This window comes from Zootoca vivipara, chromosome 11 (assembly GCF_963506605.1).
Source record: "Zootoca vivipara chromosome 11, rZooViv1.1, whole genome shotgun sequence".
Classification (NCBI taxonomy): Eukaryota; Metazoa; Chordata; class Lepidosauria; order Squamata; family Lacertidae; genus Zootoca; species Zootoca vivipara.
This window is the reverse complement of record NC_083286.1, coordinates 8816015-8837033: the sequence shown is the minus strand read 5'-3', so window position 1 is coordinate 8837033 and position 21019 is coordinate 8816015. Positions and strand designations below refer to the sequence as shown.

At 47.4% G+C, this 21019-nt stretch overlaps 1 protein-coding gene across 4 annotated transcripts in view; it reads right to left on the bottom strand.

Moving 5' to 3' along the window:
• Positions 1–6841: 6841 nt before the first annotated feature.
• The window catches only part of ERCC6L2 (ERCC excision repair 6 like 2), a 48159-nt gene continuing 33981 nt past the window's right edge, over positions 6842–21019 (bottom strand). For all 4 annotated transcript variants that reach the window (XM_035099824.2, XM_035099825.2, XM_060280106.1 and 1 more), the window contains 3 exons: positions 19908–20062; positions 9283–9470; positions 6842–8594 (listed from right to left, as the gene is read on the bottom strand). In XM_035099824.2, coding sequence (XP_034955715.2) covers positions 7667–8594; positions 9283–9470; positions 19908–20062 — 1271 coding nt within the window. In that variant the 3' untranslated portion in view covers positions 6842–7666. The remainder of the gene's footprint in view (positions 8595–9282; positions 9471–19907; positions 20063–21019) is intronic.

Genomic DNA, 21019 nt, shown 5'->3' with positions numbered 1-21019 from the left:
ATTCATTTAAATGAGCCTCGTGCATATGTTTCACAAGACACATTACAGCAGTGATGGCCAAACTCGGCCCTCCAGCTGTTTTGGGACTACAATTCCCATCATCCCTGACCACTGGTCCTGTTAGCTAGGGGTCATGGGAGTTGTAGTCCCAAAACAGCTGGAGGGCCAAGTTTGGCCATCACTGCATTACAGTACAGTGGTGCCTCGCTTAACGAATGCCCTGCTTAACGAAATTTCCGCTTAACGAAAGGATTTTTCGAGCGGAGGTTGCCTCACTAGACGAATTCGTTTTATGAAAAATTCATCTAGCAAATCGCGGTTTCCCATAGGAATGCATTGAAATTCAATTAATGCGTTCCTATGGGGGGGGAAATTTAAAAAAATTCAATGCATTCCTATGGGATTCGCTAGACGAATTTTTCGTTATATAAGAAAAGACCCGTGGAACGAATTAAATTCGTCTAGCGAGGCACCACTGTATCTGGCAACCAGCGCCCAGAATGCTAAATGCAGTTAACGGATGTACCTATTGAGTATTCCAATTATGACACCTGCAGAATAATACAAATATTGAAGAACCATTTGAACTCCGCAGTTAAAAAAGATAAGAAGCTGAAGAACTGTTTAAACTCTCCTGTTATGATGGCCAAGAAGGTGATTAATAATAGAGATTTGTGATTTAAGCTGATTGGAAACAGATCAAACACTATTGTCACAGTGGCCGGAGCGGACTACTTCAGAGTAACGACGCTACGCAGCTCTGCATTTTATTCTTTTATTGGTGCTGCGTATTTACAGTGCTAAAGTCATTGCTATTTACACGGAGTGATGTGATCAGTCGGTTTCAGAACCTCCTAATGGCTTTTGGCGCGTCTTTCTCCAACACAAAAGCTTTGGCAGACCCATCCTCTTTCCCCTCCTCTTTCTGCGTAGTTCTGGCGTTGGGGGGATGGGTCTCCCTCCCTTATTCGCCCCTTCCTGTCCCGCCTGGGACCCTGGCTCCTCTACCTTGCCTGAGCCTCGGACCCGACTTCCTGCTTCCCTACTGGAATCGGAACTCTCTCTGCTTTCCCCTGTGCTCGGTGATTGGCTTGAACTCAGGAGGGGAGGGACTTCGCGATATCCCCTGTCCCTCACATCCACCCCCCTCCCAAGCTCTCCTTCACCCCTCCCCAGGTCCCCCCCAGGTGTCGGTGACGACTGGAAGCCTAAGAACTCAGTGCTTTCCGAGCCCGTTGGTGTGAACACCTCCCCCCAGTCCTGCAAGCCCCCCCCTTCCGCCTGGGAGGATGGGAATCCCAAAAAGTCCGTGGCGTCAGAGCTGGTGGGGGTAAAAATGTTCTGCCAATCTGCTCCTTCCTCCGACTGGGTGGATCTCGGTGACACCCATACCTCATCCTCTGGTTCCTCAAACTCCGCTTCCCAGCACCATGGTGAACTGCTCTCCCGTGCTTCCTCCCCCTCCCCCTCCCTTTCCATGTGCCAGGGCTTGGGTCTATGGGGAAAGAGGGCGTGAAATTCTTCTACCAGGAATTCCTCCTGTATCTGAGTGGCTGGGACCCATTCATTCTGGGACGGTGGAGCATCCTCCCATGCCATGAGGTACTCCAGTCCCCCCACCCCCCACCTTGAATCCAGGATGGCCGTGGCCTCATTGAGTTGCTCCCTGCCTTCCCTCTCCCCCCCTCCCTCAGGGGTTTGTTCGCTGTCTCGGAGCCTGCTGCTTTCCCTGTACGGCGACAGCAGCGATCTATGAAACACAGGGTGCACCCTCATGTCCTCTGGCAGTGCCAGCCTGTATGCCACCGGGTTGACCTGTTGCGTGACCGTGAAGGGGCCCAACCTTCTGGGCGCCAGCTTTTTGCATCGCCCTCTGATGGGAAGGCCCTCCGAGGACAACCACACTTTGTCCCCCACCCTAATGACCTCCCCCGGTCGCCTGTGGCGATCTGCCCCCTTCTTGTACGCTTCCTTGGCTCTCTCCAAGTGTTCTCTGAGCTGCTGGTGCACCGTCTCCAGTTCCTCTGCCCAATCCTCAGCCTGTGGGCCCTCCTCCTCCTCCTCCCCCTCCCTCTCTGGGAAAGATCTGAGGTCACGCCCGTAATTGGCCTTAAAGGGCGACACCCCTGTGGAGACGTGCACCGCATTGTTGTAGGCAAATTCTGCCAGTGGCAGGCGATCCACCCAGTCCGTTTGCCGCTGGCTGACGTAGCATCTCAGGTACTGCTGCAGAATGGCGTTGACCCTCTCCGCCTGTCCATTGGTCTGCGGGTGTCTAGCCGTCGACAAGCTGACCTCCACCTGCAGGAGGTTCATGAGCCGCCGCCAGAACCTGGAAACAAATTGGCGGCCACGATCCGAAATAACCCTTAAAGGTAATCCATGCAGTCTGAATACGTGATCCACAAACAGTTTGGCTGTCTCTTCTGCAGAGACCGCCCTGGCACACGGTATAAAGTGGCACATTTTGGACATGAGGTCCACCACCACCAACACTGCGGTCTTGCCCCTGGATGAGGGCAGGTCTGTGATGAAGTCCATGGACACTACTTCCCACGGCCTGTGCGGTGTGGCTAAGGGCTCCAGCAAACCTGCTGGTGGCGCTCTGACCACCTTTGCCCGCTGGCAGGTGTCACAGCCCCTTACATAATCCCTCACATCCTCCCGCACCCCTGGCCACCAGAAGTGTCTCATGACTAGGTGAGTGGTTTTATCCCTCCCAAAATGACCCGCCGTTGGGTTGTCGTGCATCTGCTTGAGGACCGTACGTCTGAGCTGGGTGGTGGGCAGGTACAGTGCACCCTTGTAGAAAAGCAGCCCCCTGCGTTCTGCAAAGTCTTTTGCCTGCTCCCCCCCCTCTCAGTTCTCTGAAGATGCGGTTGGCAAATTCATCCGCTGCCGTCAGTGCTGTGAGTTCTGCCTCGCTTACCACTGCTGCTCCGCAGGACCAAGCTGACGGGGGGAAGATGTGCCTGGGTGCCGGTGGCGCCTCCTCCTCCATGTACTCTGGCTTGCGGGAGAGGGCATCCGCCCTGACATTCTGCTCTCCCGGGATGTAGTGTATGGAGAAGTTGAAGTTCGAGAAGAACTCTGCCCACCGTATCTGCCGCTGGTTGAGCACCCTGGCAGTTCTCCAGAACTCCAGGTTCTTGTGGTCGGTGCACACCTGGATGGGGTGCTTGGCGCCCACCAGGAAGTGTCTCCAGTGCTGGAACGCAGCGTGGATCGCAAGAAGTTCCCGATCAAACACCGTGTAGTTTCGCTCTGGCTGGGTCAACTTCCTGGAGAAGAAGGCACAGGGTCTCCACTCTCTGTTGGCGTCCAGTTGCAACAAAATGGCGCCCACAGCTTTATCAGAAGCATCTGTCTCCACGCGTAGGGGCGCGTCCTGAACCACGTGGAACAGGTTCTGGTCTGAGGCGAACACCCTCTTGAGGCTTTCAAACGCTGCTTGCGCCTCTGGTGTCCACCTGAACTTCTGCTTGCCTCTCAGGCAGTCAGTGATGGGAGCCGTAACGCGAGAGAAGTTCTTGATGAACTTCCTGTAGAAGTTGGCGAAGCCTAGTAGGCGTTGGGCATCTTTGCGCGTCCTGGGGCTGTGCCAGTCCAGGATGGCCTGCACCTTGTCCTTGTCCATCACCAGCCCCTTGTCTGACAGCTTGTAGCCTAGGAAGTCCACCTCCTTGGTGTGAAACTTGCACTTCTCCAGCTTCACATACAGGTGGTTCTCCTTCAGGCGCTGCAACACCTCCCTGACATCCTTCACATGCTGCACTGGGTCATCGGAGTAGATAAGGATGTCATCCAGGAAGACCAAGCATTTCCTGAAAAGGAGGGACCCCAGGACGTGGTGCATGAAGGCCTGGAAGCATGCTGAGCCCCCTTGCAACCCGAAGGGCATCACGAGATATTCAAAGGAGCCCAGAGGCGTGAACATCGTGGTTTTCCATTCATCGCCTTCCCGGATCCTGATCAAGTTGTACGCCCCCCTCAGGTCTAGCTTGGTGAAAATCTTGCCCCTGCGTGCCGCTGTCAGGAGATCATCCACTCTGGGCATGGGGAAAGCCACTGGCTCTGTCACTGAATTCAGTCGTCTAAAATCCACCACAAGACGGCGCTGTTGCGTGTCTTTCTTGTCCACCCAGAAGACCGGGCTGCCCCCTGCTGCCTTGCTTTCTCTGATGAACCCCCGCTTGAGGTTCTTGTCGATGAAAGCGCGCAGATCCTCCAGTTCCTGGTCTGACATGGCGTACAGCTTGGCTGGGGGTATAGTTGCCCCTGGCACCAGGTTGATCTGGCAGTCAAAAGGCCTGTGTGGGGGTAGGTGGTCGGACTCCGCTTCGCTGAAGACCTCCTGCAGGTCCCAGTACGGCTTGGGTATCGCCTCACCCCCTTTGACGTGCATGGTGGCCACCGTGGCTATCGGAGGCCCCTCCCCTGGTTGGTGCTGCATGCAATGTTCCAGGCAAAAGTCCGATCCAAAAGTGATGCATCTCTGGTGCCAACTGATGGAGGGGTCGTGGCGCGCCAGCCAGCTCATGCCCAAGACGATGGGGGGGTCTGAGATGGTGGTGACGTTGAATGCCAGTGTCTCTGAGTGCCTCCCCACCGTCATTCTCATGGGGGGGGGTTTGATGAGTGATGGCCCCTCCCAGCAGCTCTCTGCCGTCAATGGTTGCCACGTGCAGAGGAAAATCCAGCTGCAGAAGCTGGATCTGGTGCTCTTCTGCAAAGTTTCTCGAGAAGAAGTTCGCTGACGCCCCACTGTCAATTAGGGCGAGGACCGTCAGGGGATAGCCATTTGGGAGCGTGAGCGTCACTTCTAGAACCACTCCTGCTCTGGGAGGGGTGGGCTGGCTCTGCTCCTCTCTGTGCGGGTGGGTGGGCTGGGGCTGTTGTCTGCTGACTGTGCCTGGCTGCTGCCCCTTGTCTCCTGCAGCCAGGCTTTCCCGTTTCCCTGCTGTGGTGCTGCGTCAGTGGGGGAGGGCACAACCGTTCCCGCCTTTCCTTGCCACTCCCTGCGATGTGGGCAGTCTCTGACGAGATGCTGGGGGGAGTTGCAGAGAAAGCAATTCCCGCCCCTTCCCTCCTTGCGTCTTGGCGCCGCTGGGGTTTGAAAAGCCCCCGCGCGCGCGCTATCAATCTGCATGGGTTCCTGGTCCTGACTGGCCCCAGGCGTGGCTTGAAAGGGTTGTTGGGGGAGTGGCTTCTCCTGCGACCGTGGGAACCAAGCCCGCTTTGCGCGCGTTGCTTGCTTGTCGCTCCACCGGGATTCCTGTCTCACCCCCACCGCCAGAGCCGCTTTGCTCAGCTGATCCATATTACTGAGCTTTGGACCTCTTGAGAGCTCATCCTTCACCTCCTCATGCAACCCCAAGTAGAACGCCGCTTGCATTGGGGGTGACTCGAGTTCCCACCCCAATCTGTGCACCAGCATGGTGAATTTCGCCCAATACGCGCGAACTGTCATATTTCCTTGGCGTAAATTATGAAGTTCCTCCTTAGTCTGGTCCATATGACTATCGGACGAATACATCGTTTTCAAACCTTCTAGAAATAGTTTGACATTCTTCATGCAAGGATTCTTTGTTGCGATTAACGGTCTTAGCCACTCCCTGGCTGCCCCGGTAAGGTGCTCCACAATAAACGCTACCCTGTGCTCATCATCAGGGAACTCAGCGTGGTGCAGCTCAAGAGCATACACAATCTCAGTCTCAAAGCCCTGATATTCCCTCGGGTCTCCATTGAACTTGCTTACTAGGGTCCCGGCTCTCCTTCCTGGCAGCACTTGGACTTGGGGTGCCCCTCCCGCCTTGTTTTTCTCTGCATCCAGCTTGTTTTGGAGGTCTACCGCCACCGCCCTTAATTCCTGCTCTCTTTCCTGTAGCGCTCTCACCTGTTCCGCAAGTTGTAGCCGGTCGTCCTGGACCTTCCTAGTCTCTTCTTTAGCTGCCTTCAATTCCCCCTGCGCCTGCAGCGACAGCTGCTGCAGTTCTTGCTGGGCTTGCTCCGCGATCTGCCGCCATTTCTCCGCCTCTGACACGCTCATCCCGGCAACTCCAAAGTAGCCCAAAAAGGATTAGGAGGTTGCTGTCACAGTGGCCGGAGCGGACTACTTCAGAGTAACGACGCTACGCAGCTCTGCATTTTATTCTTTTATTGGTGCTGCGTATTTACAGTGCTAAAGTCATTGCTATTTACACGGAGTGATGTGATCAGTCGGTTTCAGAACCTCCTAATGGCTTTTGGCGCGTCTTTCTCCAACACAAAAGCTTTGGCAGACCCATCCTCTTTCCCCTCCTCTTTCTGCGTAGTTCTGGCGTTGGGGGGATGGGTCTCCCTCCCTTATTCGCCCCTTCCTGTCCCGCCTGGGACCCTGGCTCCTCTACCTTGCCTGAGCCTCGGACCCGACTTCCTGCTTCCCTACTGGAATCGGAACTCTCTCTGCTTTCCCCTGTGCTCGGTGATTGGCTTGAACTCAGGAGGGGAGGGACTTCGCGATATCCCCTGTCCCTCACAACTATCAACCACCCAGACATCACTTGGGTGAAAAGACATCCCACTGTGGCAAGTAGTGGCAAGTTGGATCACAAATCACCTTTATAAAATGTGTATTTATTTTAAAATTAGGATGAAAAAATATGTACAGTAAGGGTGTTTTTTTTTAAGTCCTCAGTTTAAAACACTAACATTAAAAGTTTCTATCCCCCAATAAAATCTGACAGGTTTCTGATTACCATACTGCTTTTTTCATACACTGATACCTTCAAGTTTTAGTTTCCAGCAGGTGTGAAATGAGACAGCAATATGTGCCTGCAAGGCTTGTATTGTTAAAGTTGTTTTTTTCAGATGTCTGAAAGTGCCCTAGTGTTAATCTAGTAGCTCAGAGAAGTACCAATCAGGTATCTAGTCAAATCCCACACTTTTGCCACTGCTTTGCTGACAGAAAACATGACAAAAATGCTGGGGTGTACAGAGGCCAACAAATTACAATGAAGCATAAAAAGGATGTGGCTGTTCACCCCATGATGTTGCAACGCCTGTGCACAGAGTGATAGTCATGTTTTCTCCTCCTTCCCAGGCCCATTCAATGTGTGTGTGTGTGTGTTTACATGGACACAAGTAACTTGACTAAATGGAAGGGATGATCTAGATGGGAATATGGAAGGCATGCAGAGTTTTCATGTGTGCAGATAAACTGGGGAAATGGGACTCTAACGGGACTCTGATACGGGTGCTGCACTGTCTTATGGGGAAAGCTCACAGCTTTGGAACTTTTTTTTCCAAGTTTAACTGTTTAAAACCGAATTAGGAGTACTCACAAGTCAACAGCCAAACAGGAGGAAAATCTCCATAGGTGCTGTAAGAGCAACACGCTCTTATTCTCAATACTAATGCAATACGTTTTGTATTTCTTCAGCCCCTTTTCAAGGATATTTTCCTTTCATGACTCCTTCAAAACATAGAGGTCTCCTTCTTTCAAGAGAGAAAAGAAAACAACCTTTATTTTGAAGGGGTTGTGAAAGGGAAGGGAAGGAAACTGGCGGTAAGAGCACTTAAGAAGCTTGCAAATTCATTGGGCCAGTTCCGTGTGTGTGTGTGTGTGTGTGATCTTTTTTGTTAACACCTGTGGATGTTTCCCTCTCATTTTCTTCAAAACTAGACATCATGTGCCAGACAAAGATTTGTCATCTGTGTCAGCTGCATATCTTTTCCATAAAAAATTGTCATTTTTCTTCCAAAGAGACTTCTCATCATCCTCTTTCTTCTTGGATGAAGTGACTGGAGAAGCTCTTTCACACAGTTTCTCTATAACTGCCACGTCTGTGAGTTTTTCGAGGCTCTCATCATTCGGTTCATTCAGCATGTCCCAGAAGTCTTTTGGCCGAGTTCGTGCTTTTTCTGCAGGACCAGAGAGAGTCTTCCTAGGTGCCTCTGTTGGTCTATTCTCGTGGCTCTTGAAGAGGTCGTTTAAAATAGAGATGTCTCCTAGCATGTCTGCGAAAGAGTTTTTCTTGCACATTTGAGCATGTCTGCTTTCTGGTGGAGACAGAAAGGGTTCTCTTGGTGACTCCATTCCCTTCAAGTTTGGCTGTCCTTTAGTAGTATTTGCAGACAGCCCCTCAATTATTCCTGATTTACTGCTTAATGAGTCAGATGCCATAAAGTCCTTGAATGCCTGACTGTTTCTCCTACTAACGCTATCTTGGGTAATGACAGTGGGCAATTGTTTATCTTCCACATCATGGCACACAGCAGCCTGTATGAAGGGATCAAACTGAAACTGCTTTACTTCTGCGTCATGTCTTTTTTGGCCGTAGAGATCTGTTGAAGACTCAGACTCTGATTTTCCATGTTTAGAAATTGTCTTTCTTTTTCTAAATGGGGTTCTGTGCACAGCTCCTTCCTCACTTCCTTCTGAAACAGATACTGGAACATCAACTTTTAATAGGTCCTTTAACTCTGGATATTTTGCACTGTAAAATTCTTTCAGCATTTTCTGCCTTTCTTCTGATGTAGTTTTGATAATATGCTTGGCGAGTTCTTCCACTGAAGCCTTCTGAAAATGAGATGCCATTTCTTCAAACTGTTTCCTACAGCCATCAGTGAAACAAAGCATAACTAACTTATCTCAATTATGTAAAAAATAAACAAAACAAAAAATGGATGGATATCTTACAACATGAATCAGTAACACTAATTTCCAGGTGTCCAGAAAAAAGAGAATTCAGAATTATTGCCAAGCCATGGTTTACAAAAAGCTGATATAACATGGTTTGCAAAAACATGAGGTGAGATTCACCTAATGAGTCCCAGCAGCGGAAGTCCTGTGGGACTTTTCCTCCTCTCCTCCCCCCATTTATTGGCTAGACAATAAAAGTTCTTCTAGAAATTGCAATTCCAACCATTAAAAGGAGGACACATTTCCAGCAACACTAAGCTACTGTGGAAAAAATTCAGGATACATCAATATTATGTTTTAGACATGATCACTCTAATAGAAAACTAGAAGAACCAACCTGCTCTAACTTCTCAGGAAAGCTGAGCAAACCTGACTGAAGGTATTTGCAAAGCACCATCAGAACTGCTCGTTTTACTGTCTTTCCACAATATTTTCTGTTGCTTATTCCCAAAAGGTTACACTTAAGATCACAAAGGTTTCAAAACAATACTGCTTTTAAACATAACATTATTAATAATCCCCACTGAAAGCTAAAGTTTATATAAAGCAAACTGAGAAAAGACAGAAATGGAGGTCATTTTTGCAAATTTTATTCTTACCTGCGGATTCTTTGGGGTGTTTTTCCAACCAGGAAGGTAATGGCGCCAACTTGGTGAACCTCCTTCTTCTTTTGACAGACAGGATGTCTAATGTAAAGTACTGCAGGCTTGCTGGTTTCCTTTACTGAATTATCCTTTTTGGTGTTCTTCTTCCTTGAGAAAGCTTCCCACGGACTCTTCCTGCTTTTCTAAACCAAATGTGAAATGTAACATGTTAGTCACTTTTCACCTAACTTTTGTCCTACGCTCCTAGCTGAGGTTTGGTTTTGGTTTTATTTACAGAGGACAGAGGTGGCCTTTTTGAGTTGTTAACATCAAGGTCTCCCAACAGCTGTTTGATATTTCTATTAGGAAATCGGACTGCTATGTTTTAATATGTGATAACTTGACCCTGGAGCCCAAACGCGTAAAAAAAAAAAAGCTCTGTGAAAAACCATCACTTTCAAATGTCTCTGTATTCAGTATACAGTTAGGTTGCGGACACCAAAAAAAGGGTGCCTCCTAAAATGGGAGAGGGAGAGGGAGAGCTAGTCATTGAGAAACTGGTCATGTACACTTCATTATTATGATCTCATTTATGCCCCACTTTTCCACAACAGACAGCATTCAAGCAGCGTACAAAAACAATTTCGTAGTAGTAGTAGTTAGTAGCACATTTATTTAAATATTAATAATATTAATAAGTTGTACATTCATAAAAATACGCTATGCACAATTATAGTAATAATAACTTTAAAACGTTAATAAATATTCGCTGCTAAAATATAATTTAGATTGCAAAGGCCTGAGCAACATCATTTTAGGAGATGTTTCAAATGAGGCAGGACCAATTTCCTGCTATTTCAGGGTTGTAGGTTCAAGCCCCACACTGGGTGAAAGATTCCCAGAATCCAGGGGGCGGGACTAGATGTAGTCCCTTCCAACTCTACAAGTCTATGACTAAACATCAGGAAGAACTTTCTGGCAGTAAGAGCTGTTCAACAGTGGAACGGACTCCCATGACAGGTTGTGGACACTCCTTCATTGTAGGTTTTTAAGCAGAGGTTGGATGGCCTTCTGTCATGGATGCTTTAGTTGAAATTCTTGCATTGTAGGGGGTTGGACTAGTTCAGGCATAGGCAACCTTTGCTCTCCAGATGTTTTGGAACTACAACTCCCACGATCCCTGACCACTGGCCCTGTTAGCTAGGGATCATGGGAGTTGTAGTTCCAAAACCTCTGAAGAGCCAAGGTTGCCTATGCCTGGACTAGTTGAACCTTGGGGTCCTTTCCAACTCTACAAGCACCAAACTCTCATATCAACTCAAACTATACTCAACTTTGGACAGAGGTCTTTAAATGAAATTCTGATCCCCTGCATAGTACAGATTCAGGAGGGGTGCACTTGTAATAAGGCAACAGGTCAATTAAGGGCAAATCTTCCTCTATTGTGTACCAGCTTCCCAGTAACCTCCTTGCATTGAGCTAGATTATCAGAGACATGAATCCAGAAGTGTGCTGTTTGGTTGCCCATCTCAGACCCAAGAACAGGGTTGCACTTATTTATGCAACACTTGTTTGCACCACGGTCCCGACCATCGCTGAAGTTCAGAAAAGTCTCCATCTCCAAATTCTAATCCTTTTAGAAATAAGGTAAAGGTAAAGGGACCCCTGACCATTAGGTCCAGTCGTGACCGACTCTGGGGTTGCGCGCTCATCTCGCATTATTGGCCGAGGGAGCCGGCGTATAGCTTCCAGGTCATGTGGCCAGCATGACAAAGCCGCTTCTGGCAAACCAGAGCAGCACATGGAAATGCCGTTTACCTTCCCGCTGTAGCGGTTCCTATTTATCTACTTGCACTTTGACGTGCTTTCGAACTGCTAGGTTGGCAGGAGCTGGGACCAAGCAGCGGGAGCTCACCCCGTCACAGGGATTCGAACCGCCGACCTTGTGGTCAGCAAGCCCTAGGCTCAGTGGTTTGACCACAGCGCCACCTGGGTCCCTTCCTTTTAGAAATAGTTCAACATTAAAAGCCAGAACAGGTATCATCAGATTAAACGTCAGCACAGCAGCCCCTCTAGCAATCCTGAGTGGCTTCACTATGCCAACCATTAAAAAAGAACCACAGTTTCACTTACAAGACATTTAAAACTACAGGTTAGCTATTGGTTGTGCAGTGAAACTGGGATGTTCAATAATAGGGAAATATGCTTGTGGAGTTTTTGTGCTGTGTTTTATTTTTGTTTCTTGTTTGACTCACTGCCATGGGCCAAAAAGACCATTGGAAAACCTATGGGCTGTACATCCTCTTTCAGCTTTCTGGCCGAACCTAAGATCTGCACAAATGCTCTGCGCTCAAATCTATTGCAGCTGACAGAAATCCTTTTGTTTACATGACCTATGAAAAATACCTATGTAATACAAAATGCAAGTGGCACAAAGAGTTCTTAATAACGCTACTTTTATATTTACAGTGCTCCACAGAGCACTTAAACCTGCACTGGGCACAGAAAGGGCACGTCCGCCCGTCCGTCCGCCCCCCTGACAGAATGCTTAGTTCCCTCATTTGCACCACACTGCAATAACATAAAGAGGGGTTTACCATTAATCCAGGTTTTACTACAAAGCATCCTGTTATTTCTCTGTCAAAACACTGTCAAGAGTGCCAAGTGTCTGTCATCCGATTCAGGGGATTAATTCTTCTTTTATAGTGCGATACTTGTACCAATTTATAAAAATACAGATATAGTTTCTTAGGGCTGGTCATAGTCTATATTTTGGACTGGATTCACTCTGCAAAGGTTGAGTATGACAAGCTGGCAGGAAGCTGAGGGGAGAATACATCCTCCCCCTTTTCAGTCACCACATTTCAGTTGCCATAGTGATTAATCCTCCATTCAATGGCTGTCTTTGTATATTCCTTTTCAGTAAAACTTTAAGTAAACTTAAGTTGAAAACAAGCAATTGATTGGGGGGGGGGAGAGAAGAGCCCCTGCATAAAACCAAGGTACAGTATTTTAAAAAGCAAATTAATTCTAATGCAGAATATTATTTCTTGAAACCTTTTAAATGTATCCTGTTCCTTTTCATATAATTATTTTTCCTCCTTTTTGCTACCAAGGATGGGGGTGGGTGGGCATTGCTTAAAAAGGATTTCTTGCACATAGTGTTCAAAGGAACCAAACAAGGGCCATTCCAGAAACCAGTAATTTCGAATTCTTATTTAGGCTTTTTCACAGAAGCTGTTTTTGCCAATTAACACAGAAATTAATTAAGGAATCAAATAAGCAACCCAGACATCCAATTCAAAACAGAATGGAAACAGTAGAAGAGGACGTTTTCCCTGACTCCAAGAAGGCTGAAGTTACTTTTATGTTGTTGGTTTTTGTTTTTGTTTTTCAAAAAAGGATGCAGGCAACCCTTAAAGCAAAATAAATTAAAGTAAATAAACGCCCAATATTCAGATCAGTCAGAATGTGATGGCTTTCCCCCCCAACATAGCTGTAATGTAAGCAAAGTAGAAATAAAAGCTTAACAAATATTTAGTGGATATTTTAGTTGACACACTTCAATTAGAAAGGATATACGGTATCCAGTTTAATTTAACTCTACCCCATAAGGGTATACTTCCATTTTGCTCCTGTAATAAGCAAAAATCTGCTCTTATTCCCCTATTGGGTTCTCCATCGGTCGGAGATTATAACAGAGTCCAACCAGAGAATTTTGAGAAGCAAAGCCTTTATTTTTGCTGTTGCAACAGGGTCCTTCCCCTCACGCAGGAGAGCAAGGAAGGAACCCAGAACAAAAGAGAACCTCCACTTTTATCAGTTTTCCCATCACCAAGAAACACCCCCAAAATACATCATTCCTACATCACAGCTACGTAATCAATACCTCACAAAAAGGGAGGGTTCAAGGTAGAAATCTGAGCACCTTTGACACGTCTCCTAGTCCTCCTCTCACCCCTCCCAGGTGTGAAATTAACAGTTTCCTAAAAGTTGATCACTATCTTTTGTTCGGAGGAGTCTTCCATTGTGAATGAGATGGCTAGTAGTCTGGCACAATTGATGGGGAAATGGGAAATGTCCAGTTGGCAGAGCCTCCGGCTTACAGGATTATGGCTCCCAAGTTGATAGTCATGTGGAAATGTGTGTGTGATTCTGGTCAGAGAGAGTCAAAATGGTGTCAGTCAGGCCTGTCTTCCTGTGCTGCTTCAGACATGTGCCTGTACATTCATGTACATGTTTATGAACAAATATAATATATAACCTTAAAATTTACAACACTCCCATCTATTCAGTTTTGAATGGGAACAGCCATTATTATTATTATTATTATTATTATTATTATTATTATTATTATTTTCAAATTACCGTAAATATACCTCCTCAAACAATGACAAAACATACATATATTACATACATACATACATACATACATACATACATACAATGACAAAACATAACAATATATTAGTATTTGCTGAAGGAGCAGAAAGAAACTGAAGCAAGATAATCTGAAATTTATCTGATATCCACCACATAGGCACCAACTCTAGGCCTGAGGTGTTTCCAGCTCTGTTGGGATGGGGCTGAGGCACCCACAATCTTGACGGGGTAGAGGAGGTCAAGCACGGCCCCTCCGCCACTTGCCCAGGACCTTTCTCACAATGGGGTGGCCAGGACCATCCGGAGCGTCCCGGGGGGTGTTGCACCACAAGGGTGGAGGCCTTGCAAGGTTGCCTGGAGCGGCGGCAAAAGGACACTTCCCCTCTCTGGGGTGGGTGGGTGGGTGGGACTGTGAACCCACCCACTCTGCCAAGCTCACTTCCTCTGCAGGTCAGCTATGACAAGGGAGCCAGGAGCTGAGTGCCACACCAGACCACACTGCGTGGCCAGGCTACAGACCTGGGCTTCTGCCGATGCAGCAGGTGCAGGCATGCAACGTGTGTAATGTTTCACACAAATGCCCCCCTCCCATGTTGTGCGCAACTCGGCGCCTTTGTCCCACCACATGTTCTTATGTTACCAGGGCCACATTCACACCGTACATATGAAGCACTACGATGCCACTTTTAACAGTCATGGCTTCCCCCAAAGAATTCTGGGAGCTGTAGTTTGTTAAGGGTGTTGGGAGTGGCTAGGAGACCCCAGTTCACCTCACAGAGCTACAATTTGCAGTGTGGTTTAACAGTCAATTCCCCTTCATGGGGAAATCCACACAAAAACACTGATGAATCCTACGGAGGACTTTTCAAAGGAAAAATTGCAAATAGATGTGGAAATGTGGAAGTCTTAATAGATTTGCCCATCCATGTGAGTCAGAACTTCTCACTCAGTTAGTGAGCTCCAGCCAGGGATTGGGAGATAGCCCCATTTCTTTGATCATTACCATGGCTGTGGGGCAAAGCACAATAGCGGGCACCACAAAGTACCCTACATGTCTATCTTTTGGAGGCTACAGTGTATGTGGGAGACATCCTCTCCTCCCGGAGGTTCTCTTTACTGGCCAGGGGTACTCCCAGGGAAAGCAGGAAAGAGGACCTTAATAGGTGCTTCTACGACAGGGTTCGGCAAGGTTTACCTCACCTGGGCCAGTTCACTCCAGCGGAGATCCCTCCGTGGGCCGGATCACGCGCGCCTGTGATTTCCGGCATCTGCGTCTGCATAGACGTAATTTCCGACACAGCGAAAGCGTTCCCTGCGCTGCGCTGCACCAGTTTAGCGCAGCGTGCGGGGACTCACCGAGCGGGCAGCTCGGTTTGGGGACAGCTCATGGGCCGGTTAAACGACCCCATGGGCCGCTTGTGGGCCATGGGCCTTAAGTTGCCGCTCCCTGTTCTAAGTAATCACTTCATATGTTAATAAGCACATTACTCCTTATCCTCACAGAAAGGAAGTGGCAACAGCTTGGCGGCAGAGCAAATTATTTGTTGGGTTCAGTCTCGGGTGCCCCCACTTAGCTAGTGTGTCAGGTAGCATGGCTGGGAAAGATTCCTGCTTGAGTCCTTGGAGAAACAGTCAGTACTAGGGTCAAGGGAGTGACAGTGTGACCACAGATGGTAGATCAGGCATCCCCAAACTTCGGCCCTCCAGATGTTTTGGACTACAATTCCCATCTTCCCCGACCACTGGTCCTGTTAGCTAGGGATCATGGGAGTTGTAGGCCAAAACATCTGGAGGGCCGCAGTTTGGGGTGCCTGTGGTAGATCTTTATTCATTCATAACCTCAACTTAGTTTTTTCCAACTAAGTCTTTGTGGGTGAAGGGGACTTGTTGTCCCAGTCTTAACACTAGGACCAACACCTGCAACCCGGAATATCCTCTCTGCCATGCTGAGAATGCATTGAAAGAGTTATATTTGTAGATTAAATAATTCTTTCCCCCCCCCCAAAAGCATTGCTGCACTTTATGATATCACACTGTAATATGGTGGTTAGATCCCTTATAAGTATTTATTCTCTGAAACAAGTTTTAAGAATGGACCATTTGGGTATCAACCAATTACATATTTACCAAGTGCTGCTACCGTGGCAAGCTCACACAATACTATCATATTTTCCTCAGTACGCTTATAACACGAGCTGAGAAATTTTTTTTAAAAAAATATGAATTGTATGTAAAAGCAGATTATATATAAAAGCAGACGGCTTAAGCAAGACTAACTTCCTCTTAGACTGTGTCCATTAAGAATAAGTGAATACCCAGCAGAAAAAGATAAGAGACCAGAGCAGCCGTGATTTCCTATTTCATGAAACGTTCCTTGAGTTTATTACAGGGGCTGAGTTAGAGGAAAGAAGAGGAAAGCAGAGAGAAAGTATAGTCTTTTTTTTAAAAAAGTATATGAATCATCAGTAATTAAACAGTGCACAGGAAAATTAGCTATACACCGAGGACATAGCAGTCAAAGACTGCAGAAAGATTAATGGCTTTGTCAAAGTATGTGGTAAAAGCAGTAAATGAAACCACTAGGCATTTCCACCCCCCCCCCCCACAGGAACCACCAACAGGCCTGAGGTTTCATTTCCTGTTCAGACTTCTCTCCAAGTAAGTATCTAATGCGCATCAAGAATCTGGCAACTCCATCTCCATAGAAGGGGTGCATGTGGTGCCAATCCATGTGCTGGCAAGGTATGATTCCTAACAATCATTATGTTGTTGTCTCCTGCTTCCATCCCTGCATTTAACACTTTCTGGGACAAATAAGGTTAACATACAGTGGTACCTCGACAACCGAATGCTTCGACTTCCGGAGGTTTTTCGCCGTGCACGGCCGACGCATGTGTTCTGCGCCTGCGCAAAGTGGCGCACACAGTTGGCGCAGGCGCAGAAACGCGAAACCGTGCATTGCACATGCGCAGAGGCGGCGCTTCAACAACTGAAGACCTCGACGTACGAAGACGGCCGTGGAACGGATCGTCTTCGTAAGTCGAGGTACCACTGTATATTGCAGCCTCGCAATCTAAGTGGCTTGCAAAGGCACTGTTCGAGAAATGATGCACCGTAGGTTTAAAGGATTTCTTGCACTGGTGTTTTCATGCGGTGGTGAATTAAGTGGGCAGGATCATGAATAGAGATAGCAAGATAGGGGAGGAAGATCCAATGGCCCCAGTGAGGATTGTGTGCTCAGATAGCAGGAGAAACTGGAGTCAGGGTCAGAGGTTGGAGGGGCAGCAAATCTTCAAAAAAGATTCTCATTTCTTCTCTTCTGTGAGCTTTTGCAAACCTGTAGGAGTATTCAGGGATCTGTGTGTGACCATAGAGCTGATATATCTGCATACTACTGGGGTCAGCAAACGTTTTCAGCAGGGGGCCGGTCCACTGTCCCTCAGACCTTATGGGGGGCTGGACTATTTTTGGGGGGTGGGGTGGGGGGATAAACTAATTCCTATGCCTCACAAATAGCCCAGAGATGCATTTTAAATAAAAGGACACATTCTACTCATGTAAAAACACACTGATTCCCGGACCACCCGCGGGCCGGATAAAGAAGGCGCTGGGGCCAGATCCAGCCCCCGGGCCTTACTAACTAACATACATTACTAACAGCAATGAAAGCATATCATGGGCTTATAAGTCATTTGGAGACTATTTTGTAGTGAACAGCTAACAAGTCAAATAAATAAATAACATGCAGTATAATTAATCTTTTACTGCTCATATAAATCTTTAAAATCTTATAATGCACATAATACACACACACACACACACACACACACACACACACACACACACTGCACATACAAATCTCTGAGAAGATAGAGGTACAAAATAGTTGTTTACAAAGCAGATCCACAGCACACACCTAAAGCATTTCAGCAAACATCTTTGGGGGAAGCATATGATTTCCCCCAAAGAATGCTGGGAACTGTAATTTTCAACCTCACAGAACTACAATTCCAAACATCCTTAAACTACAGGCGCAATGTTTCACTGGGCAAAGCTGTGTGCGTTACATGAATGATAAAGGTAAAGGGACCCCTGACCATTAGGTCCAGTCGTGACCGACTCTGGGGTTGTGGCGCTCATCTCGTGTTATTGGCCGAGGGAGCCAGCGTACAGCTTCCAGGTCATGTGGCCAGCATGACTAAGCCGCTTCTGGTGAACTAGAGCAGCACATGGAAATGCCGTTTACCTTCCCGCTGTAGCGGTACCTATTTATCTACTTGCACTTTGATGTGCTTTCGAACTGCTGGGTTGGCAGGAGACATGAGTGATAAATGTGCTAAAAATGTATTGTGTGGATCTGCTCTTAGTATTGGCACATGAGGCAGAAATAGATGAATTGCCTTATTGGATGTGTCGCTATCAATCCCACACACCAGTCCTGTCGGCAAAAACTCTATCCCTGCAAAATGAAACATATGCAGCTTTCCCCAACGCTGAATCTCTAATCTGGGAAAGCTACACATTTTCCAGTCATAGCCTTCCCTGAAGCTTTTGAAGATGCAGAAACCATTCCACAGGCAACCCTACACACAGCTTAAGTACACAAAGAATGTGTAAATGGGAAAAGTACGACTGCCAACTTCTTTCTAGCTGTGTTTCCATGCCATTGACAGTAGCTGACAAAGAAATTAAGTAGGTCAGATTTTCCTCATCACTTTATCTCTCTGCTAGGAAACGCTTTCTTAATTTCTTCATAAAAAGCTACTGCTAAAGGGCAGATCCGTTGGTTCTTTCATCTGTATGATATGGCGCTTGTGACAGTTAAGACTCTGAAACCAATTTGGGGAGAATAACAATAGGTTGTATCCAATGAAGTTGTGCCAGTAGCACAATAACTTCCACCTACACAAACAGAATTCCTCTTCTTGACCTGTGCAGCACCACTCAATCTATTACTGGGTTTCTCCAAACCTTCTGCAGCAGTTCTGAACAGGGTGCAAGTGGAGAGGAAGGACGGAAGTCCCGTTGCACAGGTGGAATTCCTTGCACCTAATGGGAAAACTCCATTGGATACAACCTGATATTTGCATCAACATGTGGACTGCTCTGGGAACAAAGGTATCAAGAAGAGGTTTACAATGCAGTTTTTGGGAAAGATGTCAGTTCGGCTGGGATTAAAAACTTCTCTGACCTGAGGGATGTCTCAGAAGAAAGGGAGACAAAGGAGAAGAAAATCTAGGGGGCAGGGGAAAGAGGGTTTCAGAGAAAGGACTTCAGGCTCCAGGTTAGGGAGTTAAGTAGCATATTACTGCCATGTCAGACAGCGAGTGCTCTGCTGTGTCTTTAAAAGCATCGCAGAAGGAAGACGTTTGTCCGGTGCAGTTTCTTACCACCTTGTAATATTGTGGCCTATAAATCCTAAACTGGAAATAGAGGCCAAGAGACAAAGGCTGAATATGTGCTTATATATATAGAATTTAAATTAAGCAACACATGCATAGAGACAGGCTTCTAGGTTTGCATGTATTATCAGACAAAAATAGGGAAATGCTATGCTTTTTTGACAATATTGTTGTTGGCATCTGTCTGCCTCAAGAGACAATGAAGTGTGCCTCTAGGGATGAAGTCAAACAGCTGTGTTAGCGGCACCAAGGTGGCCTCCTCAGGGCGCAAGCCTGGGCAGTGTGCATGGAGGTACTGGGCTGCGTAAATGACAATGACAACAACAACAACAACAACAACAATTTATTATTTATTCCCCAGCCACTCTGGGCGGCTTCCAACAGAAAAATGAAATAAAATAATCTACTAAACATTAAAAAGCCTCCCTAAACAGGGCTGCCTTCAGATGTCTTCTAAAAATCTGGCTTCGCTGATGTGGTCCAAAGGAAAACAGAGCATGTGGTTTACAATATTAGTTCAAAAAACAGCAACAGTGTACTGCAAACAACGGTACACAACATATCAGCACACGCACACACATCCTTGGGATGTCTGTTAAGTATTTCCCAGTGAAAATATACGGTATTTTATCTTTCGTAACCTATTATCCACTGAACTCCTAGCTCCCTTGATACAAAAATAGTAGCAAGCGCTTTGTTTGGACTTTGTTGGAGGCACCATCTCCAAGGAACTAAGCCTTTGATCACTCACAGTTGCTAATATTGAAAAGGCAGGTTTAAAAAGCAAGCGAAATGCTGAGGTCGGAAACCAGCAACAACAGAACCAGAAAACATTCCACAAGTCCTTCTCTTTACCTTGGCAGGGCATACGGCTACATTTGCAGGGAGCTGCGAAAACTGCTGCAGTTCAAACACGTCTTGCACCGCCCACCGACTCATCTGATTCTCTGCCTTGCTTGAACCAACCACATTTTGATTGGAGTGCACATATGACACTTCTGCAACATCACCTACCAGTTGAAAAAGAAACACAGAGTTTACGCATCTAAGGATGCAACACGATTGGCAGGTAGTCATTCAATGAAGCAAAAGGAAACTTTGCACCAGCAGACATTTTTTAGGGGAAGACTGAGCCCGAATCTCCTGCCCTTTCCCTCTTTTCTTTAAGTCCTTTTAAAAAACCCCACACAATTTGTATACAAAACAGTTTTCTTTCTGAACTTTGGTCTGTGTTTGCATCTACACTTAAGCAAATTGTAAGCTTCATGGGCCTATTCTTGAGTCTCTAAGGATCCTAGCAACTCTTAATTTACGCAAATCTGCCTGGTTAGCAGAACACACATTTCAAACCTACAACCTTGAACTTTTAACCTTTTAAGGAAGATTAACCTCTCTCAAGGTGAAACCCAAACCCCCTTTTGTGCTGTGCTGTGCTTGGCAGGGGGCTGAATTGGGCAAAAGCTGTCCCTCCGCCCAGCTCTGGTGATGCCAGCTCCCCGTTCTGGCTGCTCAACAAGCAGGTAGGCAGAAGAGCTGATGCCAAGGGGTGAAGGAAGGGGGGTGCGGGGGTGCTGTCCGCCCCAGGTGTCACCACTGAGAGGGGTGACAAAATGCTGGACAGCACTCACTGTGGGGCCTGCAGAGCGCCTGAACCACACGTCTCTCCTGCCCAAACGGTCCGCCCACTGCCTCTCCCCCAACTGTAGGGCGGCTGAGTGGGAGGAGGCAGGCGGACTCCGGAGGCCCCACAGCTTGTCCTGCCCTTGCCCCAGCCCTATGGGCAGTGAGCCCCGCCCCTGGGCGCGTCGCCCAGGCGCCCAAGCAGCTTCCTCCGCTGCTGCTGCTGCCCGCAGCAGCCAATGGGAAGTTCCATAATGGGGTGCTCTGGAGGCAGGAAGAGATATAGGCAGGGCCAGTCCGAGATCCATTAGATCCCAAGTCAGCCCCACTGCTGTCATGTGACGGCA